Consider the following 25,048-nt stretch of genomic DNA (forward strand, 5'->3'; position numbering starts at 1 on the left):
CGACATCCACGTCTTAGTTATGAGATAGTAAGGTATAATTATGAGCAGTGTTGTAGTAAAAAAAAAGTAAAAAATACGTTAAAGCACTACTTCAGTTGTTTTTTGGTGTATCTGTACTGTACTTTAATATTTATATTTTTGACAACTTTTACTTTAACTTTAAATCAAATCAACATGTTTAGCAGATGTTATTGCAAGTGTAGCGAAATGCTTGTGCTTCCAGTTCTGACAATGCAACAATATCTAACCAGTAATATCTAACAATTCCACCACAACTACCTTATACAGACAAATCTAAGCTGGGACCGAGAGACTGAAAAACAGCTTCTATCTCAAGGCCATCAGACTGTTATGTCAATGGAATATTATTATTATTATTTTTAATACATTTGCTAAAAATTCAAAACCTGTTTTTACTTTGTCATTATAGGGTATAGATTTATGAGGGGGAAAAAAACAATTGAATCCATTTGAGAATAATGCTGTAATTTAACAAAATGTGGAAAAGGCCAAGGGGTTTGAATACGTTTTGAAGACATTATATCTGTAACGGCTTTCTTCCTGGGAAGGAGAGGCGGACCAAAACGCAAAATGCGGAGTCTGACTCCGACCGCACAACCTAAACCTATAGGGGAGGGTCTGGGTCGGAATCTGTCCGCTGTGGCAGCTCTGGCGCTAGACGTGGACCCCACTCCATAATTGTCTTAGTCCACCTCCTTAGCGTCCTTTGAGTGGTGTCCCTCGCCTCCAACCTTGGCCTAGGAACCCCCTGGACCGAGGGGCAGCTCAGGACTGAGGTAGCTCAGGACCAAGAGGTAGCTCAGGCTGGTTGGAGACTCTGGCGGATCCTGGCTCACCGGGAGACTCTGGCGGATCCTGGCTCACCGGGAGACTCTGGCGGATCCTGGCTCACCGGGAGACTCTGGCGGATCCTGGCTCACCGGGAGACTCTGGCGGATCCTGGCTCACCGGGAGACTCTGGCGGATCCTGGCTCACCGGGAGACTCTGGCGGATCCTGGCTCACCGGGAGACTCTGGCGGATCCTGGCTCACCGGGAGACTCTGGCGGATGGCGGATCCTGGCTCACCGGGAGACTCTGGCGGATCCTGGCTCACCGGGAGACTCTGGCGGATCCTGGCTCACCGGGAGACTCTGGCGGATCCTGGCTCACCGGGAGACTCTGGCGGATCCTGGCTCACCGGGAGACTCTGGCGGATCCTGGCTCACCGGGAGACTCTGGCGGATCCTGGCTCACCGGGAGACTCTGGCGGATCCTGGCTCACCGGGAGACTCTGGCGGATCCTGGCTCACCGGGAGACTCTGGCGGATCCTGGCTCACCGGGAGACTCTGGCGGATCCTGGCTCACCGGGAGACTCTGGCGGATCCTGGCTCACCGGGAGACTCTGGCGGATCCGGACAGACGAGGCGCACTGTAGGCCTGGTGCGTGGTGCCGGCACTGGTGGTACTGGGCCGAGGACATGCACCTCAGGGCGAGTGCGGGGAGCTGCCACCGGAGGGCTGATGCGTGGAGGTGGTACTGGATAGACCGGACCGTGCAGCCGCACTGGAGCTCTTGAGCACCGAGCCTGCCCAACCTTACCTGGTTGAATGCTCCCGGTCGCCCTGCCAGTGCGGCAAGGTGGAATAGCCCGCACTGGGCTGTGCAGGTGAACTGGGGACACCATGCGCAAGGCTGGTGCCATGTACGGCGGCCCAAGGAGAAGCACTGGAGACCAGATGCGTAGAGCCGGCTTCATGCCCACTCTAGCCCGGCCGATCCGAGGAGCTGGTATGTACCGCACTGGGCTATGCACCCGCACTGGGGACACCGTGCGCTCCACAGCATAACACGGTGCCTGCCCGGTCTCTCGCCCTCCGGTAAGCACAGGAAGTTGGCGCAGGTCTCCTACCTGGCTTCGCCACACTTCCTGTGTGCCCCCCAAGAAATGTTTGGGGTTGACTCTCGGGCTTCCATCCACGCCGCCGTGCTACCTCCTCATACCAGCGCCTCTCCGCCGTCGCTGCCTCCAGCTCTTCTTTAGGGCGGTGATAATCTCCTGGCTGTGCCCAGGGTCCTTTCCCATCTAGGATCTCCTCCCAAGTCCATTTTTCCAAATAGTGCTGCCCCTTTTGCTGTTGCTGCTGCCTCTCCTGCTGTTGCTGCTTTTCACCACGCCGCTTGGTCCTGTTGTGGAGGGTGGTTCTGTAACGGCTTTCTTCCTGGGAAGGAGAGGCGGACCAAAATGCAGCGTGGTTATAGTTCATGTTTTTTAATAAGAAAACATAATACAAAACAATAAACCGAAACCGTCCTAACTGGTGCAGAAAACACTAAGACAGGAAACAACCACCCACAAAACCCAACACAAAACAGGCTACCTAAATATGGTTCCCAATCAGAGACAATGACTAACACCTGCCTCTGATTGAGAACCATATCAGGCCAAACATAGAAATAGACAAACTCGACACACAAAATAGAAGGCCCACCCAGCTCACGTCCTGACCAACACTAAAACAAGGAAAACACCCAAGAACTATGGTCAGAACGTGACAATATCTCATCATTTTGACTTAATATCTCATAATTGTGACTTACTATCTCATACCTCGTAGTCAGATTTTTTTTTGTGTGTGTGTCAGGAACGAGCTTCCATACTCTACTCACCAGCTGGTTTATAGCCTATATATAGTCTTGCTCTGTAAGAAGGTGTAAATCTGAGGTGATCATCCAACCAGCAAGCAATTGGGAAGATACCATTAGTTGTAGAAACACAGGCATTTGAATCTTCCAAACATACAGTCACAGGGGACAAACTCATTCTCCACCCACAAAAAAGTCCATTGGCTGTTTTAGCAGCTCTGTTGTGCTGGGATGAATATTTCTCATCATTTGCCCTCGTTCATCAGGATCAGTCTATAACTGGAAGCCTCAACACAGCCGACTCACTTTACAGCTAACACTCTTATCAGGTATGGAACATCTCTTTCATTTGTGTATTGTCATAGATGTAATATATCCATGCTTCATAACTACTGTATTTTTAGTCCACTGTTCAATTTGAGTACGACATTAGCTTCTTTTGTTCTCTGAATTTAATAGTTTGTGAAATCGTGGATACTGTTGATACCACTACGTTGATACCACTACATCATTAGGATCAGAGGTGAAACCATGAGGGTGCTGTTGGGTGTCATCGTGTGCACCATGGTGCTTCTACTGCCCCTAAGGAGCTGTGTTGCGGGTAATACACTGTTTAATGTACATCTTACTGTGCTCATAAATCCAGTTAATTCTTTGTCTGTTTGTCGGTCACTAAAGCAAGCAAAACTGTGTAAAACAGGAATCTTGACGTGCATGAGATTCACCATAACCGGGTCCAAACGCTGTTATCGTCAAGCCAAACAATCGGGCCTCAAAGCAATCTTCAATTCTAAACGTTCTTTCGTTTAATGACCACTAATGAGCTTGAGAATAAAATAGAGGATTTGTTTGGTATGACAATGAGTGGCAAGGAGTTGGCATCAGGGGCAGACATAGCAATTTGGGGACCCATTTCAAATTCTGTTGAAGGCCCTTCTAACAGCCCTATACATTTACTGCTTGATTGTTATTATTATCCAACAATTAAAATGTTTATAGATAGGTCTTATAAATCTGTTCAATTAGTGACTTACTGAAATCTGTGTAAATCAGTCAGTGGACGGGGACCCTTGGGTAGCTGGCGTCCATTTCATTTGAAATCTATGAAACACAGCTCAGTCCAACTCTGATTGGCATGGTAACAGAAACAGACTGCCGCTCAAACGAAATTCCCGAGAAAACATGAGAAAACGTCAAATGACGAAAATGTAGACGTTTTTCTTTAGCCGTTTGACCAGTCGATGCGCTTGTGTTGGCAGCGTGGCAGTGTATATGCTTATTTTGGTGCCAGACTCCTCGTGTTCTCTCTGCTTGACGAGTTATGAATGAGGAGACTGTCAGCTGGGCATGGCATCAAAGTGAGGGGCCGCATCCTGTCTGGCAGACACGCACCACTCTGACAGAAAAAGAAGCGAGCCAGCTGACATGCTCACAAAAATGGTCACAAATCAATTCAATGCAACAAACAAGGAGCCTTGTGTTCAAATGTGGCCAAAAAAAGTGACAGGGCCCTTGAAGAGCTTGTATGGGTGTCATATTTTGAATAGGACGAGCTGATGTGTGTCAGGACCTCCCTATGGTTTTGAGGGAGCCCTGTGGCCTTAGCCTGAATCGAGCCTTTTGATACTCTGACTGCCGTCCTACCCCATAGTGCCATGTCTTTGTCATGGCTTGAAATAACTCACAAACTGGAATATGGCTGTAAATAGATCTTAACGGTTTTGAACACTTTCAAGTGGGAAAGGAGAGTGGCCAGCTCTCTGGGATGCCGGAAACCAGTTGTGATGACTAAGAAGGCATCAATGCACCCCCATGTTTACCTCTCACTATCTGCAAAGGGGTCACCGACTCAGGGTATAAGGGCTAAAGATGGCCACGGCACAAAGAGCTCTTTGAATCCGTCGGCTACATTTGGAAGGCACTCCGAATGAAAGAAAAAGATTTGTGAATTAGGGATGTCGAGCCAGTGGGACCGGAAAGATGCTTTGGCAATGCTTCAATGCCGACGGAGAAGGTCTGCCAGAGCCCTCTCCCCTCTCTGTTCAGTGTGTAAGCATGCACGCTGTTGTCCTCCTGTGTATATGCCTTTATTCAATTGATGTGTTGATGTACTTAGAAAGCACTCTCAATGCTGACGCTGTTGGAGATGCTGTGAATCATAAGTGATTCACCTAAGAATGTCATTGGCAAGGTTCAAATGCAACTTCAAGTAGTTTATCTTCCTCTTTGATTTGGATGCGGGTGAATCAGGGTAACCTCTATATCTCGCTAACATCTATTTCTCCTTTAGCAATGCGACCAGACTTGACAATCACTACAATAAAGGTAATTAAAGGGTGCATGTCTCTGTCACTCTATACTGTATTGACTGCAATTATTTTCTACTCCATTTCAACCCATTTGCTGCTGTATAAACAAGATTGATGACGATTTAGAAGTCAGAATCGTTCTTCTGTGCCTCACCCTTCAGCAAGATCCATACACCATGTCCAAAGGCTCTCAGATGGAAGGTTACTGCATGGACCTGCTGTCTGAACTGGCCAAGAAACTGGACTTCAAGTACAACGTGCACCTGGTGAAAGATGGGTCCTATGGCAGGCAGGATGAGACTGGGGCCTGGAACGGGATGATCGGAGAGGTGGTGAGAAAGGTGAGCAAAGCAAACTTTTTCATAGATTAGTGATTACAGCGCGGAACATCTGCTCCCATTTCTGCTTACGATTGATACTGTCCATTCCAATGTGACCATAACCATGTGGGAAGTTACTCATGCAGATAAAACATTTTAAAATGGGAACATTTTCAAATGTGATGATCAAGTTTCGTTGGTGGAGTTTAAACACTTGATCGATGTATATATCGTAGAAGAGTGTAATTGTTTTTAGGACAGCTGTTTTTAGCCAAGACGTTTGTGTTTTTAATGTTCAATGTTTTTGTTGTACTGTATGTGTGTTTATGGTTTTGTTTAATGTTGTGTTAGTGTATGTAAATGGTTTTGTCTGAAATGTTGTTCCCTCTACTGCTGGACCAGGTCTCTCTTGGAAAAGAGATGTTATCTCAATGAGAAAAAACCTGTATAAATAAAGGTTAAAATTTAAAATTTAAAAAAGCAAATGTAAAATATATATCTATATTCTTATCCCTGTAGGAGGCAGACCTGGCGATTGCTCCTCTGACCCTCACTGCTGCCCGGGAGAAGGTTGTGGGGATGACCAAACCCTTCATGCAGACAGGCATCAGCATTCTCCTGAGGAAAGACATCTCAGAAGAGGCTGGCATCTTTGACTTCCTGAACGCCTTCTCGGTAGAGACCTGGGTGGGGATCCTCGCTGCGTACCTGGGCACTGCTATCTCCATCTGTGTAGTAGCCAGGTGAATTATGTTGTGAGGAAGTTTCATCAGAAAATACATTTATCATGTACTGAGTCTGGCTGGAACCTTTTGCAAGTATAATTTAAAAACTGTTCAACAAACATTTTCCAACACAGACTCAGCCCATGTGAGTGGAGTCAACCCCAGACTGAGGAAAACAGCTTTACTTTCAGCCACAGTTTGTGGTACACTGCTGGAGCCCTCACTCTACAGGGTAACTAACAGGGATTTAACCAGGCATTTCAACCAATAGCGTACCTGCACCAAAACAACAACACAAGAGCTGTGTATGGTCTGTGTGGTTTGGTGTTCTGATTTAGTATTGCTTCTTCTTATGCTCAGGTGCCGGTCCACACCCCAAAGCTTTATCAGGACGCATAATATGCTGCACCTGGTGGTTGTTTGGTCTGGTCCTCTTGGCCTGCTATTTCTCCAATCTCAGCACATCTCAGGGCTCAGACTCCAATCAACTGATGGTGAAAGGGTTTGAGGACTTGGCCAACCAGCAAGGGATTGAGTATGGGACCCTGTCTGGCTCCTCCACACTTGCCTTCTTCAAGGTGAGGCCAGTGCACCCTGCCACACCCCATCCCCTGGTATCCCCTTCTTTTCCCCTTCGCTCTTTGCCCTCAAATGATTGGGCTCACATGTCAGTGTCTCCGTTCTGTCAGTCCTCTCAGCGGCACGCTGACGCTCTCTTCCTCTCTGTCCGTGGTTTTTCTTTTCCTTGGTGTAGAACTCTAATAACCCAACCTACCGCAGGATCTACGAGCACATGGAGAGAGCCAAGAGTTTTGTGTCATCAATGGATGAGGGTGTTCGCCGGGCAAAGGAGGGCAACTTTGCCTTCATTGGAGAGTCTGTGTCACTGGACTTGGTGGCGGCTCGTCACTGTGAGCTGGTCCGTGTCCATGAGGTCATCGGCATGAGAGGTTACAGCATCGCAGGCACCCTGGGTGAGCCACATGTCTAGGGAGTGAGATATTATACGGCAAAACACATTGACTGGAACCTCTGAACTTTATTTCTACGTGATAATGTTCTTACACTCACCGTACTCATGCGACACAAATACTTTCTCGAACAAGCCAGCTGATGTGCATATGGTACTGTCTGTGTCATCCAGGCTCTCCCATGCTGAAGAACCTCAGTGTGGCCATCCTGGAGCTGAGTGAGGCAGGAGAGCTGGCTTACCTGCGCAGTAAGTGGTGGGCCAGCAGCTGCATGGCAGACGCCGCCAAGGCCTCCCCCTTGCAGCCCCACAGCCTGAAGGGCATGTTCCTGGTGCTTGCTCTGGGCCTGGGGCTAGGGGTGCTGCTGGCTGTCCTGGAGCTCACCACCAAGTCCCGGAGCAATGCCAGGGAGCAGAGGGTGAGCAACACATATGCACACACTCACACACGGTCTAACACTGGTTTTAATGAAGAGTGGTGGATTCCATATGAATAGATAAGCAGATTTGCCTGGTCAAGATTGCTCTACATATCACTCCAATTTGCTTCCCACAGAAATCATATTGCACAGTGCTGTCTGATGAACTGAGTCAGCGCTTGAGGACCAACAAGAAGAGGAGCCAGGAAACCGCAGACAAAGACAAAGCATGAGTAGAAATGAAAGTAGATACTCCATTATATATGGCCTAACAAAGCAATTTTCACTATGCAGGTCTTGACATGAGTTTTGTTCTAGATACTTTTTTTTAACCACAAAGAAACACAGTGTATCAGATATGCTTGCAGACTATTTCCAGGCTGTTATATGACATGTGTTAGTTAACAGAGTAATACATAGCGTACTGGAGAGGAGTAAATTAACAATTCTACAGTATTATGTTGAAGATATTTTATTGAGAAAAACAACATGTATATCTACTGTTAGAAATCATTTCATGTGTCGTGATTTAGAAAGATTTAAGAGCGGTGCAAAAATAGAAACGAAACATGAAGGTCCAAGTCAAGTCATCTTGAAAATGAGGAAAAATCATCACTTTCAAATAGTTTACATTTCAGTACTTTTGGTCAGCACAAATACTGAGAGCAATATATTAATATATATTAATGAAATGATGCAGTACATTTGTTTTAAAGTAGATTATACATTTACATATTATAGATACCAAGTACACTGAACTGTTTTTGTACAATTGGCAGCACACATTCGTTTCAAACCTATAAAACCGTCAGTTCACTTACTTAACATGTTTTGTCATGATAGAACTCAACACATTTTTTAAAAAGCATTATGTCATAGAACGATGTTGATGTAAAAGTTACGGCATATCTTTCAATAAAACCAGTCTAGCAATGAATGCATGTTCCATTCTGTTCCGTTCAGAACGATTCACTTTGGTATTCAGTTGTATTAACAAAAGATGCATCGTGATGCAAAAATTTCAATATCCACATAAAAAGTAAGTGATTACCTTAAACAAAATAAACTTGTTCGGTCTCAAAATGTGATGACATTTGTACATACATCTAGATACATACAAGGTAACGCTATATGTTTACAAGTGTATATCCTACTCCCATGCTTATTCCAATTGGCTGCTCACTGCTGTGGTCCTTGTAAGTGTCTGGTTACTATAGCGTAGAGTAATCTGCAAATAAAACACAGCGAACAAAATTGTCATTACTATAATTCCAGGGTCCTCAATCAACATTGATTTTGTAATGTCGATGATCTGAGCATACAGGTACACATACTTTGTGACTCAAAAAACAATACATCTTTAACACCGGCATGCTCTCTAGCTGGGATATAATAACAGAATAAGATATCGTATAATAAGAGTCACTTTTACCGTAAAAAAAGAGTGGCGATTTACAGCGAATCTCCTTCATCTTTTGGTCAAAGAGGGCATTCATCTCTCTCTGCAGGGTGCCCACTTCCCTCTGCCCACTGACTGGCACGCGCGAGGGCAGGAGCTCCAGACGTAGACTGTCTATACTGCCACCACTGCTGGAGTCACTGTCAGACAGGTAGAGGCCGTTGGGTATAGGCTGGTGGCCAAAGCGGCAATGGTTCTGGGGGGGAGGGGAAGGAGTCTGAGGCTGCCAGTGCACAGCAGCCCTGCGGTTAACTACCGGGGTGATGGGGGAGGTATGCTGCTTTCGTGGAACACTGCGAGAGCGGGCCTTTGTCCGTGACGTGTTGGAGGGGCGTTGGCTGGCTGGGGTCTCCAGGGTCCGTCTAACTCTGACAGGGGAGGATGGTGGGTGTCGGTTCCGGAGAATGACCTCAGGATGAGACTGGGGCTGGGCCTGGGGTAGGGACTGGGGCTGCGGATGGAGCTGGGGTTGGGGCTGATTCAGATGTTCTGATACAGTTTGGAGTGCAGGCTTACTGTTAAGCTTTGTCAGTGGTTCTCCTGCTATGTCCTCAAACTCAGGTGGGTCTGGCTCAAATGACCGACCCGAGTTGTCCTGGCCCGGCCAGTGTGCATGGAAAGACTGAACCTGGTCTTCCAGATCTGACCAGGCTGCCTGAAACGACTGCGTTTGGCTCTCTGGTTCTGGACTCTGTGGCTGAGACGACTGAAACACGTCCTCCAGATCTGGGCTTGTTGCTGTGATGCACGGGATGGGCGCCCCAGAGTTGGAGAAGGTGGAGGACATGCGGACAAGGATGCCCTTCCTTTTCCCCTCCTTCTTTTTCTCCTCCTTCGGAGAAGCACCCTGGATTTCCTCCTCCAGGATTTGCACCGTGTGAGCTCGCTTCAGTGGTTCACTCTGAGTCCCTCTATGGAGGTAGTCTATGACCGCAGGCGTCAGTAACATGCTGCCGTTCCCACTGCTCTCCTGGGAGTAGGAGTCCAGGTCCTTGCGGTAGCGCTGACGGACGTCCTCTGATGAGTAAGTGGAGAGGTGCATGGAGACCGCCTTTGGCTCCTTGGCCGACCCTTTCTTCGTAGCTTTTTTCAAAAAACCCTTCACAGCATTACTTGGCTTAACCTACGTGACAGAAAACAAGACAAGCTTTCATCGCTGTTAAGAAAATCCAAGCCTTAGTCTTCAACGACAGCAATGCAGGTAAAGCAAAACTCAACCCAGTGCTTAGGCCTACCTTTCCTGTGATGTCATTTACAGCCACATGAACAAAGATGGAGGCCTCCTCCATGCCCTCAAGGTAGACATGGCGATAACCTTAAACATGTTTTGAAAAGATGATAAGGTCAAATGAACCATTTATCACATTAATCCCAAAATCACATGCATTTCATTTTCGTAGAGCAATCCATGATAATGGTGCACTTGTTATGTTGACGATCCAAATGTCTTCTGTCTGATGAAGTAGAGACCTGGTTAATCCCTCCAGCTACCTTACCTGGCATCATGCTGACGAATGCTATGGTCCTCTGTCCAATGAAGTTTTGTCCTATCGGATCATGGTCCCACACCTGGAAACGCACCAGTGCAATCTGGGTCATGTGGAGGGTGAAGACCAAGCTCTCCTCCCACATGGGATTGAAGCCTACAATGGCACAGAGAAGGAAGGAGACTATTAACTTCCATTGCTTTTCATTCAACAGACGTTTAACAGAATATCAAAATGTATAGTTGAATGAGCACCTTGTTAAAAAAAGAAACGGAAGCTAAATAGCTGTTGATTTAAGATCAATGCTCACCATTGTCATCCACCACCCTTGTCTGCTGCTTACAGCAATCAATAGGCAGACCGATGATCTCCACCTCTACAAAAGGATCAATAATCTACAACAACAACAAAGAAGACACATTCACATACAACGAGTGACAAGACAAATAGCCTTGTAGTCTCCTCACATAAAAGAGGTCAATTGAGGTTGTCTGACATGTCTCACCTCCCCTCTATCCCCCAGCATTGAGTCTTTGGGTTTTGGAAGCTGCTGCCCACTGATAATCTTCAGTACCAATTGAGTCGTACTCTGTCCTGGCAGAGGGTCCTCCAGCGTAGGGTTAAAGAAACCTGGGCAACACAGAGGGCAACATTCAGCCAGCAAACTCTTATTCTGAGGAACAACTACTGTGCATTTATAGTGTTCAATTGTATAACCCGTTTTGCTCATGTCTGTATTTTGGCTTCAACTACAGTTACCCATGTTTTCTAATAGTACCCACCTTTGTTCATGCACCTGGGCTTCAGTAAGTATCCACAGTTGCCATTGGTTGAGAACTTGGCTCTGTTCAGTTCAAGCATGCGGCCCTCTGTCTGGTAATTCAGTGCAACTGAAAAGATAAGATCAGATAAGAAACACATTTTAGAGTACGACCACTGTTCTGAACCAGACTGAAGTCTAGATATTTGCCTCTAGACTGTCTTGCTTTTCTCTGTTAAGCAAAGCAAAGCACGCTTAAAGGTATTGCAATGAGCAGGGTACTTTACCCATATGGCATCCTGCGTTCCAAAAGGGCTGTGGGTTGAAGTTGCTAGAGTCCACACGGTAGTTGGAGGGGTAAACACGCAGTAGCTGCCTCTGGTTTAATCGCACCAACTGAGCTGGCTTCAGAGCCATGATCTGGTTCACAATGCTTTCATTGAGGGAAGACACTTGCCAACTGGTCATATAAGCTGCCGACCAGAAAACACATAGGTTCAGACACACTGACAACCAAGAGATAGAATGACTCACATGCTGAAAGATCTTGTGCCATTGTTGAGTAAAGCAGAAATGATTTTGTTTGAATATGGACACTACTCCCCACCTTGTGTTTCAATGTCATGGACCCGGACAGACTTGGTGTACTTGACGAGGTCAGACAGGGCTCGGGATAACCTCATCGTCTTCCCTTTCCTGAGGGTGAATAGGGGAGGGCCAGAGATAATTGGATGCATGGGTCAACGTTTAAAAGTTCAAGTAAATGGTTTGATAACAGTGTAACAGTCATGTTTGATTGGCTTTACTTGTTGTGGTACACAATTTGTGTTTTGTCTCTCATGATGGGGTTCTCTTGGTCTGCATGGTCTAAATTGAGCATTAGCTTCTTTTTCTTCTTCTTTTTCCTCTAAGCACAAGAAATGAAGAGTCAGCGTTTAGTCCAGATGGGGGCATTTCTACTGTAACAAGAGCATGTTAGAGCTGTAGAAAATGTCTCTCAAAGCAATACACAGCGCTGTCAGGAAAAAGTCACACAGAAAAGCTGATTCAGGCCTGTGGTGACAACGACTATTTTCACACGCTAGTGTTGGCAAAGGGGGGTGGTGAAGGGAGTTTGTGATTTGCATTTGTGCTGGTGAGGTAAGAGTCATTTGCATGGTGGAGGGAATGGTGAAGGGGAAGAGTGAAGTTAATTTGCATAAACATGATTGGAAAGCGCGGTGAAGCGAAGGCCGGGTAAGGAGGAAGGGAGGGAGGGATTTGTACGAGAGAGAATAGGCTGACCTTGCGTCTGAAGCTGCCCATGATAGACCTGCGTTTCTTGGGTTTGGATTCATCTGCAGTGCCAGCAGCGTTCCCCTTGAATAGTCAAACATATTCAAGACTCTAGACTCCCTGCAGACACAATCAATCAGCCACCTAGCTATCTCACTGTCTGATGGAATTCCTAAGGGCCTTGGCATTCTTCTCATGACAGAGCACCTGATAACATCACGTGTTGTGCTTGTCATTGTTCTCTGATGTCAGCAACAACAACAAAGTACAGCAATCAGATATTTGCATCTAGGTAAACTGAAACACATGACATTCACATAACATCCACTGTAAAACAGCCATTAATTGAAGTAGTTTTCTGACAAAGAATAAGTGCACTAGGCTTAACGTAAAATGAGACGTTACGCTTGTAACGCCAGGGTAGTGGGTTCGATCCCCGGGACCACCCATACGTAGAATGTATGCACACATGACTGTAAGTCGCTTTGGATAAAAGCGTCTGCTAAATGGCATATATTATTATTATTATTATTGATGCCTCACATTCGGAGTATTATGCCACCTACAGGAGCTTTTAGGAACACTACAAATGTCCTGGGATAGTTTTACTCAAAACATTGATATTTTACCCTCAGTCTATTTTTAGCTAAACGGTAGTAATGTCCTTACATCTGTGTTTATCTGGGTGTCATCTTCATCCTCCTCTTCCTCACTGTCTTCATCCGACACATCCCCCTCCTCTGCATCACCATCAATGTTCGCTGGAAGCTTCTTTCCCTGTGGAATAACAACCAGTCTGTTTACTACATGACCTTTTTTTTCACGGAAAAGTGTTCTCTTAATGTCGTTTTAGAGTTTTATGATTTGGACATCGCCTGCTATGGAAATGACTGACTGACTGCTACTATTGGTTGCATCAGTACATTGATAAAGAAATATGGCTTTACCTTGACTAGAACTTTCCCTTTCAGGAGCTCTGGGGAGGGCAACTTTCTGAATTCATTCATGTTGACCGTGGAAAGGTCCACCTTATCCTGGAGCACCTCCAACAGATACTCAGCCATCTTCTTCTGCTGGGGCACTGTGCAATGGTTCTCTATGGATAGGATCACCGGGTACCTGAGGATGTACGGCACCACACATTGGAATGTGTGTTGCCCGTGAATATGGTTTTCTATTGCTATGTATACCTGGGCAGGACATGGTGACAAAATAAAGGTACTCACTGATTCTTCGTGAAGGCATATTTGTTAACGGTTTCAATGACATCTTTGAAGAGGATCTTGGATGTCAGGGTGTAGCCATGATGGACGATAGGCTCCCCGTCTGGTCCATCCCAGCAGTCCACTGACAGACACAGTGAGTGAGTGAGTGAGTGAGTGAGTGAGTGAGTGAGTGAGTGAGTGAGTGAGTGACGAGGATGGTAAATACTGTTATACAACGGGTGAGTCTAATCCTGGATTCTGAGTGGTTAAAACCGCATTCCAGCCAGTGTCTATTTAAGCAATAAGGCCCGAGGCGGTGGGGTATATGGGGTGGCAGGTAGCCTAGTGGTTAGAGTGTTGGGCCAGGAACCGAAAGGTTGGTAGATCGAATCCCTTAGCTGACAAGGTAAAAATCTGTTGTTCTGCCCCTGAACAAGGCAGTTATCCCATTGTTCCTAGGCTGTCATTGTAAATAAGATTTTGTTCTTAACTGACTAGCCTAGTTAAATAAAAAATATGGCCAATATACCACATGTCTAAGAACAGCCTTTAGCTGTGGAATATTGGCCATATACCACAAACCCCTGAGGTGTCTGATTGCTATTATAAACTTATTAACAATGTAATTAGATCAGTAAAAATACATGTTTTGTCAAACCCATGGTATATGGTGGGTCTAATCCTGGATGCTAACGGGTTAAAACTGCATTCCAGCCAGTGTCTATTCCACAAGTTACCGCTAGCTAAAGCTATGACGTTAAATGCCTATCTACTCTGTCCCATCTCACTGCGCAATCCACTCTCTCATCAGCCCAGCCAGGCAATTTATAAACTTGATCTCCACTATAAAAAGCATTTAGACATTATATCCCATTTCTTTTAGACCATCATTTGATTTCATTTTCAAAAGCGGAGATTTGTATAAACCTTGCTGTCTGTCTCTCCGACATTTGCAACATTGTTTCAAGATATTGAAATTCGATTTCCAGCTGTCCTATGGTAATGAACCTGTCGGGAGTCGGGGGGAGACACACAGGCAGGCAGCATTTCTCAGCCAGTCGAAATCATAAATCGGCTGGCATCATTTTTACAAAGAAATGTCAATAGAAAACAGGTAAAACGAGATGAAATACAGCTAGTTTGCTGTCATTCCATTTTCAGTTTGAAGTGATTGTTAGCTGTGTAGTTGGCTGTCTCATTTGAACAGTGGCCTGGCGGCAGAGAAAATGTTCAATGCCATGCGAAATCGCACATAATTAGTTCATTGCTATGGATGTATCCCCCCAACAATCACTAGAAAACAACTTTAACAAACATAAATGCAGCCACTTTGCTGATATTCTGGCTACACTGTTTGACGTGACTGTGTTAGCCAAAGTTGGCTAGCTGGCAAGCAAGGGATAAGAATGATGCCAGAAAGAACGAACGGCCAGGCGGCTTGGGAAGCAACCATAGCTTTGTGTCGGGACAAAAACTTGTGGAAGGATGAAATAGTATGAATAAATTCATCAAAATAATGTTTTTAATGAAACATATGTCAATCACTATTTGAATATGTTGGTAACCCGTTGTACAAAAGTAATAATGCCCTCATCTCGGGCCTAACAACAACCGTGCCAATATATCCTCCAAACACCGGCTTTCTTTGATGGGGTTTTATCGGCGGTTGGCATCCAAAGTTATGGTGCATTACCGCCACCTACTGTACTGGAGTACGAGCCAGCGATAGGGATAATTTAAATCCTACCTCCCAGCCATGTTGCTCTTTAAAAATATATCAACATATTTGAGACTATATCTAATGACGTTCTACTCAATATACTCTTTAAAATAATTTCCTGTATCCTCTTCTTCCTCATACTAGATGTCAGCCTCTCTCTTTCCCTCTGATACTCTCCACACTGTAGCAATACATGCTCCACAGTCTCTGTTTCCTGTCAATAATCACACTTTCCTGTTGGATGCTTTCCTATCACATTTAAGGTCTTATTCAACTGGCTGTGTCCCACCCTTAATCTACTGGCTGTGTCCCACCCTTAATCTACTGGCTGTGTCCCACCCTTAATCTTGTAAAAATAGCCTCCTCTCTTATGTCCCTTCCTGCCACCCCCCCCTTCCCAACTTTCCTCTGTACTTGAAATAAATGCCTGCCCTTATAATCTCTATTCCACTGCTCCTGCTATCTCTGCACCATCACTGTCCATATCAGGCTTTTTGCCTCTGCCTTGCTCATTAAAACTACAACATCCTCACTACTAAGTGCTTGTTTAGCCAGTATATCAGCTGCCTCATTCCCCTCCACCCCCACATGGACAAGGACCCAAGTAAATCTTATCTGTATACCCATCTGTCTAATCCTGCCATGGGTTTGTAGCATCTTATCAAGCAGGTCTTGTCTGCTACGTGACCTAAAGGACTGGAGACTCATCAACATTGCACATGAATCAGAGCAACAACTACTCCATCTGGTTAGACTTCCTTCACCCTCTGCAAGGCCAACAGAATGGCCATCAGCTCTGCCGTATATACAGCCAGATGATCTGTAATACGTTTCCTGACTGCCACCCCACATTCCTGCACTACAAATGCTGACCCAGTAGGTCCTGTCCTTGTATCTTTTGAATCATCTGTGTACATGGCTATAAAGTCTCTTAAACAAATCAGCAAACACCGGCTTCTCTGGCATAACACTTAAGCTGGAGTACAGCACTGCAATGTTTTGAGTAGGGAGGCAGTTGAACGGCCATTATAGTGTCTACTAAGCTTACCTTCCACACAGCGACAGCCAGCCTGGAGCACATAGGCGTACATGTCTACCCTGGACTCAGACAGAAGCTGGTCCCCTGTCAGGTAGGTGTTGTGGGACGAGGCTATGAAGTAGTTACACAGGGGCTGAGTCATGTCCTGGTGCACACGATGGTGGTCTGGTTTAAAGATGTCTCCTGCTGGACTTCGCATGTAATTGGTGAAACCTGAGGTAAGAAACAGGATATGTGACTTTTCTTTGATTGACATACTGTTACTGTACTTGGAGAGACACCATGTCTGTTCATGTGTATGTGGCTATTTCTGTGGGCTGCGATACTTTAGTTACAGGCGCTTGTGTCATGAAAACTACTTCAAAATCATGTCAAATCCTTACCATCGATTCCCAGAACCATATTCTGTAGGTTTTGAGAACATGGCTCAAACTGGCTCACTATCTCCAGACAATATTCTCTGGTTACACCCGCCATCTAACAAACAGAAACATTGTGATGAAAAATGAGCAAATATGCAGAATATTTGTTGTTGTTGTTGAAACGTTATATTCTGCTTTTAATTCAGTTTTACCTTCTGTTCATTTTCCATGAAACGGACCAGGTCATTTAGGTCCATGAACTCTTTGTTATTACTGTAGGAGAGCATGATGAGATAGAGGCCTCTGCGTGTAGACATCATCTTATAGAAGGTACAGAATTCTTCAAAAGCTAACGAACCCTGGTTGTCATCTGTGTCTGCTTTCTGAGGATGGAAAAAAAATATGTAGGGTTCTAGTTAAGGTTAAGGGTGAGGGTTAGCCACTTAGAAAAGAGAGTTCCTCAAGGGTTATTTGAGAAGGGTGATGGTTCTATGTGAAACCATAATGACTCAAAGAACCTTTGAACCCTTCAATTCTCCATAAAGGTTCTATAAAGAACCATTCAAATAGGGTTCTATACAGCACCAAGAAAGGTTGTAACAATATCAGAATCATTTTTGGTGCTAATATATGTTCTTTTATAAAGCAGCACCATACATTCTACGTATGAACCCACTACCCTGGTTGTAACAATATCAGATCCATCATTTTTGGTGCTATATCACCACTGTCACTCTGTTGTTTCCATGGGTTGCACCACCGTCACTCTGTTGTTTCCATGGGTTGCACCACCGTCACTCTGTTGTTTCCATGGGTTGCACCACCGTCACTCTGTTGTTTCCATGGGTTGCACCACCGTCACTCTGTTGTTTCCGTGGGTTGCACCACTGTCACTCTGTTGTTTCCATGGGTTGCACCACCGTCACTCTGTTGTTTCCATGGGTTGCACCACCGTCACTCTGTTGTTTCCATGGGTTGCACCACCGTCACTCTGTTGTTTCCGTGGGTTGCACCACCGTCACTCTGTTGTTTCCGTGGGTTGCACCACTGTCACTCTGTTGTTTCCATGGGTTGCACCACCGTCACTCTGTTGTTTCCATGGGTTGCACCACCGTCACTCTGTTGTTTCCATGGGTTGCACCACCGTCACTCTGTTGTTTCCCTGGGTTGCACCACCGTCACTCTGTTGCGTCATTGCCATTGTTATGAACGTTATACAGACGCCACAGCCATGTTGGTGCCCAAAGTCCAGTGATGCCCACTCATTCTGAACCGGGCCTAATGACTGTTTAGTCTAAATTACACTATAGTGGCATGGAAATATGATGCCATTGGTAAAGTAGACAAATATTTAGTAGGAATCAACTGTGCCATGATGATCATGTTGTCAAATTTACTTTATACAGATGACAAAGTTGTTATTAGCTAGCATTGTCATGCTGAAATATGATGGGATGGCGGCAGATGAATGGCATGACAATGGGACTCAGGATCCCGTCACGGTAACTCGGTGCCATCAAATTGCCATTCATTGTCCGTAGTTTATGCCTGCCCATACCATAACCCCACCGGAATCATGGGGCACTCTGTTCACAACATTGACACCAGCAAACCGCTCGCCCACACAACACCATACACCAGAGGTGGGCATTTCCAGTCATCCAGAGCCTGATTGGTGTCACAGTTTTGTCCCAGCTAACACACCTGATTCCAATAATCACCAAATCATGTTCTTCAGTTTAGAATGCAATTTGATTAATCAGCTGTGATTGGAGAAAAAGTGTGACAAAAATCAGGCCCCCAAGGACTGGAGTTGCCCACCATTGCCATCTGCCCAGTACAGTTGAAACCGGGATTCATCTGTAAAGAGCATACTTTTCCAGCGTGCCTGAGACGGTTTCAGACAGTTTGTGGTCACACATGGCCTGCGGTTGTGAGGCCGGTTGGACGTTCCGCCAATTTCTCTAAAACGACATTGGAGTTTGCTTCTGGTAGAGGAATTATCATTCAATTATCTGGAAAAAGCTCTGGTGGACATTCCTGCAGTCAGCAAGCCAATTGCACACTCCCAGCACAAGGAACACCTGTGTAATGATCGTGCTGATTAATCAGCTTCTTGATATGTCACACCTGTCAGGTGGATGGATTATCTTGGCAAAGGAGAAATGCTCACTAACAGGGATTTAAACACATTTTCTGCACACAATTTGAGAGAAATAAGCTTATTGTGTGTATTTCAGGGACCAACCCTTTACATCTTGCATTTATATTTTTGTTCAGTATAATTACTTGCCCCCTTCAGGAATGTCATTTTATTTCCAAGCCACTTTTTGAGATAAAGATAAAAATTGAGATAAAGCCAGAGACTCTGGGTTCGCGCCCAGGCTCTGTCGCAGCCGGCCGTGACTGGGAGGTCCGTGAGGCGACGCACAATTGGCCTAGCGTCGTCCGGGTTAGGGAGGGTTTGGCCGGTAGGGATATCCTTGTCTCATCGCGCACTAGCGACTCCTGTCGCAGGCCGGGCGCAGTGCACGCTAACCAGGTCGCCAGGTGCACGGTGTTTCCTCGGCTGGCTTCCGGGTTGGATGCGCGGCTGGCCCTCTCAGGATGGATGCGCGCTGTGTTAAGAAGCAGTGCGGCCTGGTTGGGTTGTGTTTCGGAGGACGCATGGCTTTCGACCTTCGTCTCTCACGAGCCCATACGGGAGCTTGTAGCGATGAGACAAGATAGTAACTACTAACAATTGGATTACAACGAAATTGGGGAGAAAAGGGGGTCAAATTAAAAAGATTGAGAAAAAGACACAGAACAAATCCTTCTTGCACTGCCACAAAATAAAACTGTGTCTGACATGTGGGGTTAAAAAAGATGGAAGACAGGTAATGCAATGTGCCTTAGTATGAATTACTGGAGCAGTGTGAACACGTACAGTAGGCTAATACAACCGTAGCCATCTGTTCTGTTCAACGGTGACCATATGGCCTGGTCTTCCTGCAGCGAGCTTCTCACGTACAGCGACCAACCTGCACTCTCTCAAGGTACGGCTAGGGAATCCTGAGACAAGACAACACATCCTAAGCTAGGATTGGAGATCAGGCCATGATCTTTGACCCCTAAACCCCTCTGGAAGAGTCTTGTCAGAGTGAAACCCTATTGCTGGCTTCTAAAGTAGCCTAGGGTTAATTCTTCTCACCTTTCAGACAGAACTATGGGATAGCTACAGTATATACAACACTGTACATTGGGTACCAAACCATGTAAGGACACCTGAAATGCAAGCTCTTGCAAAGTAGTTTATAATTGATACTGGGTTTCCACATGATACATAATGACCTTCTGTAAAACTACTTTTAAAAGATGACAATTACTTGTTATTGCATTCTCGGGTGTAATGAGAAACATTGAGATACAAGTACATCAAAATGTTCTTGGTGAGTTCATCCCCAGATTTATGAACATCTGAATATGATCTCACCTTAAACATCTCCCTGACTTTCTGCCTGGGCAGGTTCACGTTGAGTTTGTGGAGTAACTGAAGAACCTCTCCCAGGCTCAAATTGCCGTCCCCGTTTTTGTCTGCCTCTGAGAAGGTCTGCTGTAACCATGTGAAATAAGAGTTAAGGAGGAGACACGGAGACCAGTGACCAATGACATTTCTTTTAGTGTGCATCAAAATGCATCCTATGTGACAAGACATCCCCTGGGGTTACATGTGTTGCTACACGTGATTTTACACAAACGTTGGAAAGTATCATATCCTAATTGAATCAAATGCCCACAGGCTGATGATATTCAGGTCTTATTATGTCACTCAAATGGATGTATTCTATGGTGTTGCAGGATGGCCTATGTTCTACTTCCATAATTGGGTCATAAGGCCCTATGAGTGATGTGCTCCATAGTGACAGAGTAAAGGATATTGGTCCCTTTTGCGTTGTCTCTTTGCCAGACTGTCCTCGTCACTGATGCCAGCCATGAGGTATTTCAGGCCAGTAATCCAGGTACGGGCCTCGTCTCCGTTAGTGGAGACCAGGTCAAGAGACTCCACGTGGTCGCCATGGTAAATACTGAAGCAGCAGTTGGGGTCGAAGCAACTGTCTGCGTAGCGCTGGAAGATCTCAGACTTCTTGCCCTCACACACCTCGTGGATGGAGTCAATGGTTACTGGGATAGAATCAACGTGGAAATGAATCAGAATGTCCTCCAGCAGTCAATCAAATAACCTGTTCATTTTTTTGAAATCTCATAGCTATTTCAGATGAGTTACCAGGTGGTAATACACACACGCAATACGCGTGTTTGTACATTATGTTCAAATATCTAATGGAATAGGGCTGGTAAAACTGTTGAACGTAGACCAAGTAAAAATACTAGAGTATTCCTCACAGTGCCCGTATGAAACCCCATCTGAAACATTCCCTGTCTGACTCACTTTTAGCTTTATCGTGCTTCCTGGAGGGCCTCCAGCGGATGCAGGACTTGTGTTCATCCAGGTAGAAAAACCTGACCAGGCCCTTCTTCTTCCCTTTCAGTTTGGTCATCTGGGTGCCAGTCTGCATGGTGCACATACACCTCTCCACTGCAAGACAGGCCACAGGGAGGAAGGCACACACACACTGGGTCAACATCAGATGGCCTCTGTGCTCACACGGTACAGGGCGCCCTGTCCATGTACTGTACTTGTGTACCCTAACATTATAGCATTTGGGCCCATATCGAGTAAGTAAATAGCCTTGCACGAGCCTAGGAACGGCTCATAGGAGTAGGAGCCCAGATCCTGTTTCTGTAGCGTGAGGCAGCTTGAAGTACAAGTACACCCCCTGCACAGAACGCTAATCTATTTGGGCCCATATAGTAATTGTTTACTGGGGCAACAAGGAGAAGATGCTGATGCATTGTAAGACGTGTCATGAGCATGTGTAGCCCCATATGTCCTGCAATACTGAATTATCTTTCAATCGGCAGGTGAATTTACAAATGTTATTTCACAGCGCTGGGGAAGCCACGCATATAATCCCTTTCAGATTAATTGAGGAGAATAGCAGGGTTCAAGCAGAGATTTACCAACTAGCAGTTGATTATTAGATTAGCTGACGTCAGGGCCAGGATTTAAGGGGCTGTTTATGTTATCAACGTGCACCTTGCACATCAAACACATCTCTTGTCGTACAGCTGAGATAGATACTTAATCCTTGCAATATCTGCAGTGTAGAATATTCTGTAGAATATTCTGCTCTTATACTGATTTATTGGTAGTGCATACTGTAGACCCACCTACAGCTGATTTAACTGAGCTGGCTCCCATTCTCTTAGGACCCCCCCTGTCCCATGACATGTTCACATGGCATTCATGTTTGTACGGTATTTTTGAGCATGACGGTAAAAGCAGTTAACCTTCCTCTGTAATCTGAGGTAGAGAGAGAGAGAGACACACGTGATGCCCACTAGTCGGCATCACTCAGTCTAATCTCTAGGGATTGTCTGGAGTCCATATACCCATCATCTACTCGCTGTTACCTGCGTACATGTCACCTGCATTTTCACTCCATTGTGGTGGGTAATCCAGGGTTTAGGGAGAAATAGCAGGTGTTATAGGATATGCTACCTTGTTTCGTACATTTTGTTCAAACTCAGTGGCTAATGATTTACAGCTCTGTATCCTCCACAAATAGTAAGTCATTAAGTCATTCGAGGGAAGATAAAAATATATGTCAAATATCATATCTCCATCAGTCGCTTACCATATTGACCCAGTCTCCATTTGGGCTGTGCTACGACGCTTCCACCAATCCAGAAGAACTCCTCTGCCAGTCTGGAGATGGAGGTTTTCTGCCACAGCTTTGGGGACGTCATGATGGACGGGGTGGGAGACCTGCTAGAGGACCTGCTGAAGGGGGAGGAGGTCCTTCTCTCTGCACTCAGAGAGGACAGACAGGGGGAGAACAGTCCAGGAGACAAGGAAGCAAAGGATGGAGAGCCACTCTTCACTGTAGACGAGGTAGCCATCACTGGAGTAGAGGTGAGGCTCAGTCTTGGAAATATCGCTGTCATCGGTGGGGTGGTGGTGAGACTCAGCCTTGGAGATGTTGGAGATGGAGCTGTCATGGGTGGGGTGTTGATGGGGTTTAGTCCTGGAGATAAGTTGACGTTCAGTCCTGGAGATAGCGGTGCCATGGCTGAGTTGACGTTCATTCCTGTACCGCTCATTTAGCTACACACCTGCCTCCCGCTCATGTCCTCTACCCAGTGTATGTGCCCCTCACACAGCCTTGGTCTCTCCAGTTGGACTGTGGTTCAAACCAAAACTTAATATCCTGAAGACAACTCAAACTCCCGACCATAATCCAGGAGGTATGTCCATTTTCAGAATTGTATTTTACCACGCAGAGTTAAAAAACCTTGTCCTGTACCACCACCTCAGTTTGTATGTGTGTCTCCAGAAGAACTAGCCATAGGACAGGGAGTGAAGGCCCCTGGTTACTCCATTCATTCCCATTCTTCACCAAACATTCCACAGCACAGGTCCCAGTGACGCAGCCAGTGTACACACAAGTGTGTTTCGCACTGTGGCAGCAGGAGACGTGTGCAACACGCGTCAACCACTAAACCTTCCTCAAGCTGTAATCCTGGGCTAAAGGAGGCCACGGCCTTCGCTGACGGATGTTCACGCAAAATGTAAGCTCTTAAAGAAAGGGAAAGAGGTGGGGATGGGAAGGGATGTTCACTCAGTAGCACAAAAGGGAAGTCCAATCAAGTAGCTGAATGCGGAGTATCCAACCAATCTCAGATAGGAATGGGATGTTAGTTTTTGTGGCGTGACTCTGAGTCTAGGCTGCAGTCAAACCAATGAGATTAAGTCTCCCCTTCTCAGCAGCCTGTGGGCACTTCCCTCGTGAGACAATTACCCTCTTTGCAATCAGCATGTAATAACACTAACATGAAACTTGTGAATTAGCTCTGCTGTGTATTTTTGGTGTCTGTTCTATGAAAAACACACTGGCCTATCAGAGATACCAAAGTATTTAATTGAATTAAAGTATTGACTCTGCAGGAGGAGGTCTTATGTTCTGCACACCGATTGGCTGATATTTGTTTTTGTATGTGTGTTGTTGTCCGAGCATCAAAGAAGTTACAAATTGTGCTTTGAATTATCCCTGTTTCTTAGATATGAATACATAATGTTGGCCTCTAAATTGTGCCATCCTGTATTATACTTATGCTAAAATGTTTATGCCGTTTACTTTATGTTTTGTATTCTTATCTTGTCTTATTTCTTATCGTTGTTGCATTGTCGAGAAGGAACCTGCAAGGAAGCATTTCATTGGACGATGTGTATCCGATGTGTACAATGCCTTCAGAAAGTATTCACACCCCTTGACTTTTTCCACATTTTGTTGTGTTACAGCCTGAATTTAAAATGGATTACATTTAGATGTTTCTTCACTGGCCTACACACAATACCCCATAATGTCAATGTGGAATTATGTTTTTTGAAATGTTTACAAATTAAGACAAAATGTAAAGCTTAAATGTCTTGAGTCAATAAGTATTCGACCCCTTTGTTATGACAAGCCTAAATAAGTTCAGGAGTAAATATTTGCTTTAGCAAGTCACATAATAAGTTGCAAGGACTCACTCTGTGTGCAATAATAGTGTTTAACATGATTTTTGAATGACTACCTCATCTCTGAACCCCACCCATACAATTATCTGTAAGGTCCCTCAGTCTAGCAGTGAATTTGAAACACAGATTCAACCACAAAATACCAGGGAGGTTTTCCAAAATATTGAGCATGGTGAAGTTTTTAAGTACCTTTTGGATGGTGTATCAATAAACCCAGTCACCACAAATATACAAGCGTCCTTCCCAACTCAGATGCCAGAGAGGAAGTAAACCTGCTCAGAGATTTCACCATGAGGCCAATTGTGACTTTATAACAGTTACAGAGTTTGTCTGTGATAGGAGAAAACTGAGGAGGGATCAACAACATTGTTGTTACTCCACAATACTAACCTAATTGACAGAGTGAAAAGAAGGAAACCTGTACAGAATGAACATGTTCCAAAACATTCATCCTGTTTGCAGCAAGCCACTAAAGCAATTCACTGTTGGTCCTGAATACAAAGTGTTATGTTTGGGGCAAATCCAATACAGCACATTACTGAGTACCACTCTCCATACTTTCAAGCATAGTTGTGGCTGCATCATTTTATGGGTATGTGTAACGGATGTGAAACGGCTAGCTTAGTTAGCGGTGCGCGCTAAATAGCGTTTCAATCGGTGATGTCACTTGCTCTGAGACCTTGAAGTAGTAGTTCCCCTTGCTCTGCAAGGGCCGTGGCTTTTGTGG

General features: G+C 45.4%; 2 protein-coding genes across 3 annotated transcripts; one reads left to right on the forward strand and one right to left on the reverse strand.

Annotated features, from left to right (window-relative positions):
- The first annotated feature begins 2,526 nt into the window (after window positions 1-2,526).
- On the forward strand, window positions 2,527-8,327 carry LOC118400024 (glutamate receptor U1-like). 2 transcript variants are annotated; one of them, XM_052473274.1, is made up of 11 exons: window positions 2,527-2,545; window positions 2,914-2,976; window positions 3,107-3,248; window positions 4,938-4,972; window positions 5,118-5,297; window positions 5,796-6,019; window positions 6,136-6,233; window positions 6,362-6,579; window positions 6,756-6,975; window positions 7,146-7,390; window positions 7,528-8,327. In XM_052473274.1, exons 3-11 carry the CDS (start codon window positions 3,179-3,181, stop codon window positions 7,621-7,623), a joined length of 1,386 nt encoding a protein of 461 aa, XP_052329234.1. In that variant the 5' UTR covers window positions 2,527-2,545; window positions 2,914-2,976; window positions 3,107-3,178; the 3' UTR covers window positions 7,624-8,327. The 2 variants fall into 2 exon arrangements, with proteins under 2 accessions (XP_052329234.1, XP_035652251.1); XM_035796358.2 differs by lacking the exon at window positions 2,527-2,545 and having other exon boundaries at window positions 2,742-2,976.
- A 140-nt stretch (window positions 8,328-8,467) lies between these two features.
- Window positions 8,468-23,373, reverse strand: plch2b (phospholipase C, eta 2b). Its single transcript, XM_035796359.2, has 21 exons — window positions 22,439-23,373; window positions 21,130-21,276; window positions 20,618-20,861; window positions 20,173-20,302; window positions 16,910-17,080; window positions 16,719-16,812; window positions 16,345-16,548; window positions 13,598-13,718; window positions 13,319-13,490; window positions 13,041-13,148; window positions 12,381-12,455; window positions 11,903-12,003; window positions 11,704-11,792; window positions 11,384-11,569; window positions 11,119-11,226; window positions 10,842-10,966; window positions 10,647-10,731; window positions 10,346-10,492; window positions 10,085-10,164; window positions 8,823-9,972; window positions 8,468-8,618 (listed from the first exon to the last, which is right to left on the reverse strand). The coding sequence occupies exons 1-21, from the start codon at window positions 22,902-22,904 to the stop codon at window positions 8,602-8,604; spliced, it is 4,020 nt and encodes a 1,339-aa protein (XP_035652252.1). The 5' UTR covers window positions 22,905-23,373; the 3' UTR covers window positions 8,468-8,601.
- Between the last annotated feature and the right edge of the window lie 1,675 nt (window positions 23,374-25,048).

The sequence above is a fragment of the Oncorhynchus keta genome, chromosome 21 (genome assembly GCF_023373465.1).
Source record: "Oncorhynchus keta strain PuntledgeMale-10-30-2019 chromosome 21, Oket_V2, whole genome shotgun sequence".
In the NCBI taxonomy this organism is placed as follows: Eukaryota; Metazoa; Chordata; class Actinopteri; order Salmoniformes; family Salmonidae; genus Oncorhynchus; species Oncorhynchus keta.

Coding starts and splice junctions, on each gene's coding strand:
- LOC118400024 (XM_052473274.1), top strand. CDS start 3,179: ATGAGGGTGCTGTTGGGTGTCATCGTGTGCACCATGGTGCTTCTACTG. Junction 4,973..5,117: donor TGACAATCACTACAATAAAG/GTAATTAAAGGG, acceptor CTCACCCTTCAG/CAAGATCCATACACCATGTC. Junction 6,580..6,755: donor CCACACTTGCCTTCTTCAAG/GTGAGGCCAGTG, acceptor TCCTTGGTGTAG/AACTCTAATAACCCAACCTA.
- plch2b (XM_035796359.2), bottom strand. CDS start 22,904: ATGAGCGGTACAGGAATGAACGTCAACTCAGCCATGGCACCGCTATCT. Junction 12,456..13,040: donor ACACCCAGATAAACACAGAT/GTAAGGACATTA, acceptor TGACTATTCAAG/GGGAACGCTGCTGGCACTGC. Junction 10,967..11,118: donor GCCCAGGTGCATGAACAAAG/GTGGGTACTATT, acceptor TGTGTTGCCCAG/GTTTCTTTAACCCTACGCTG.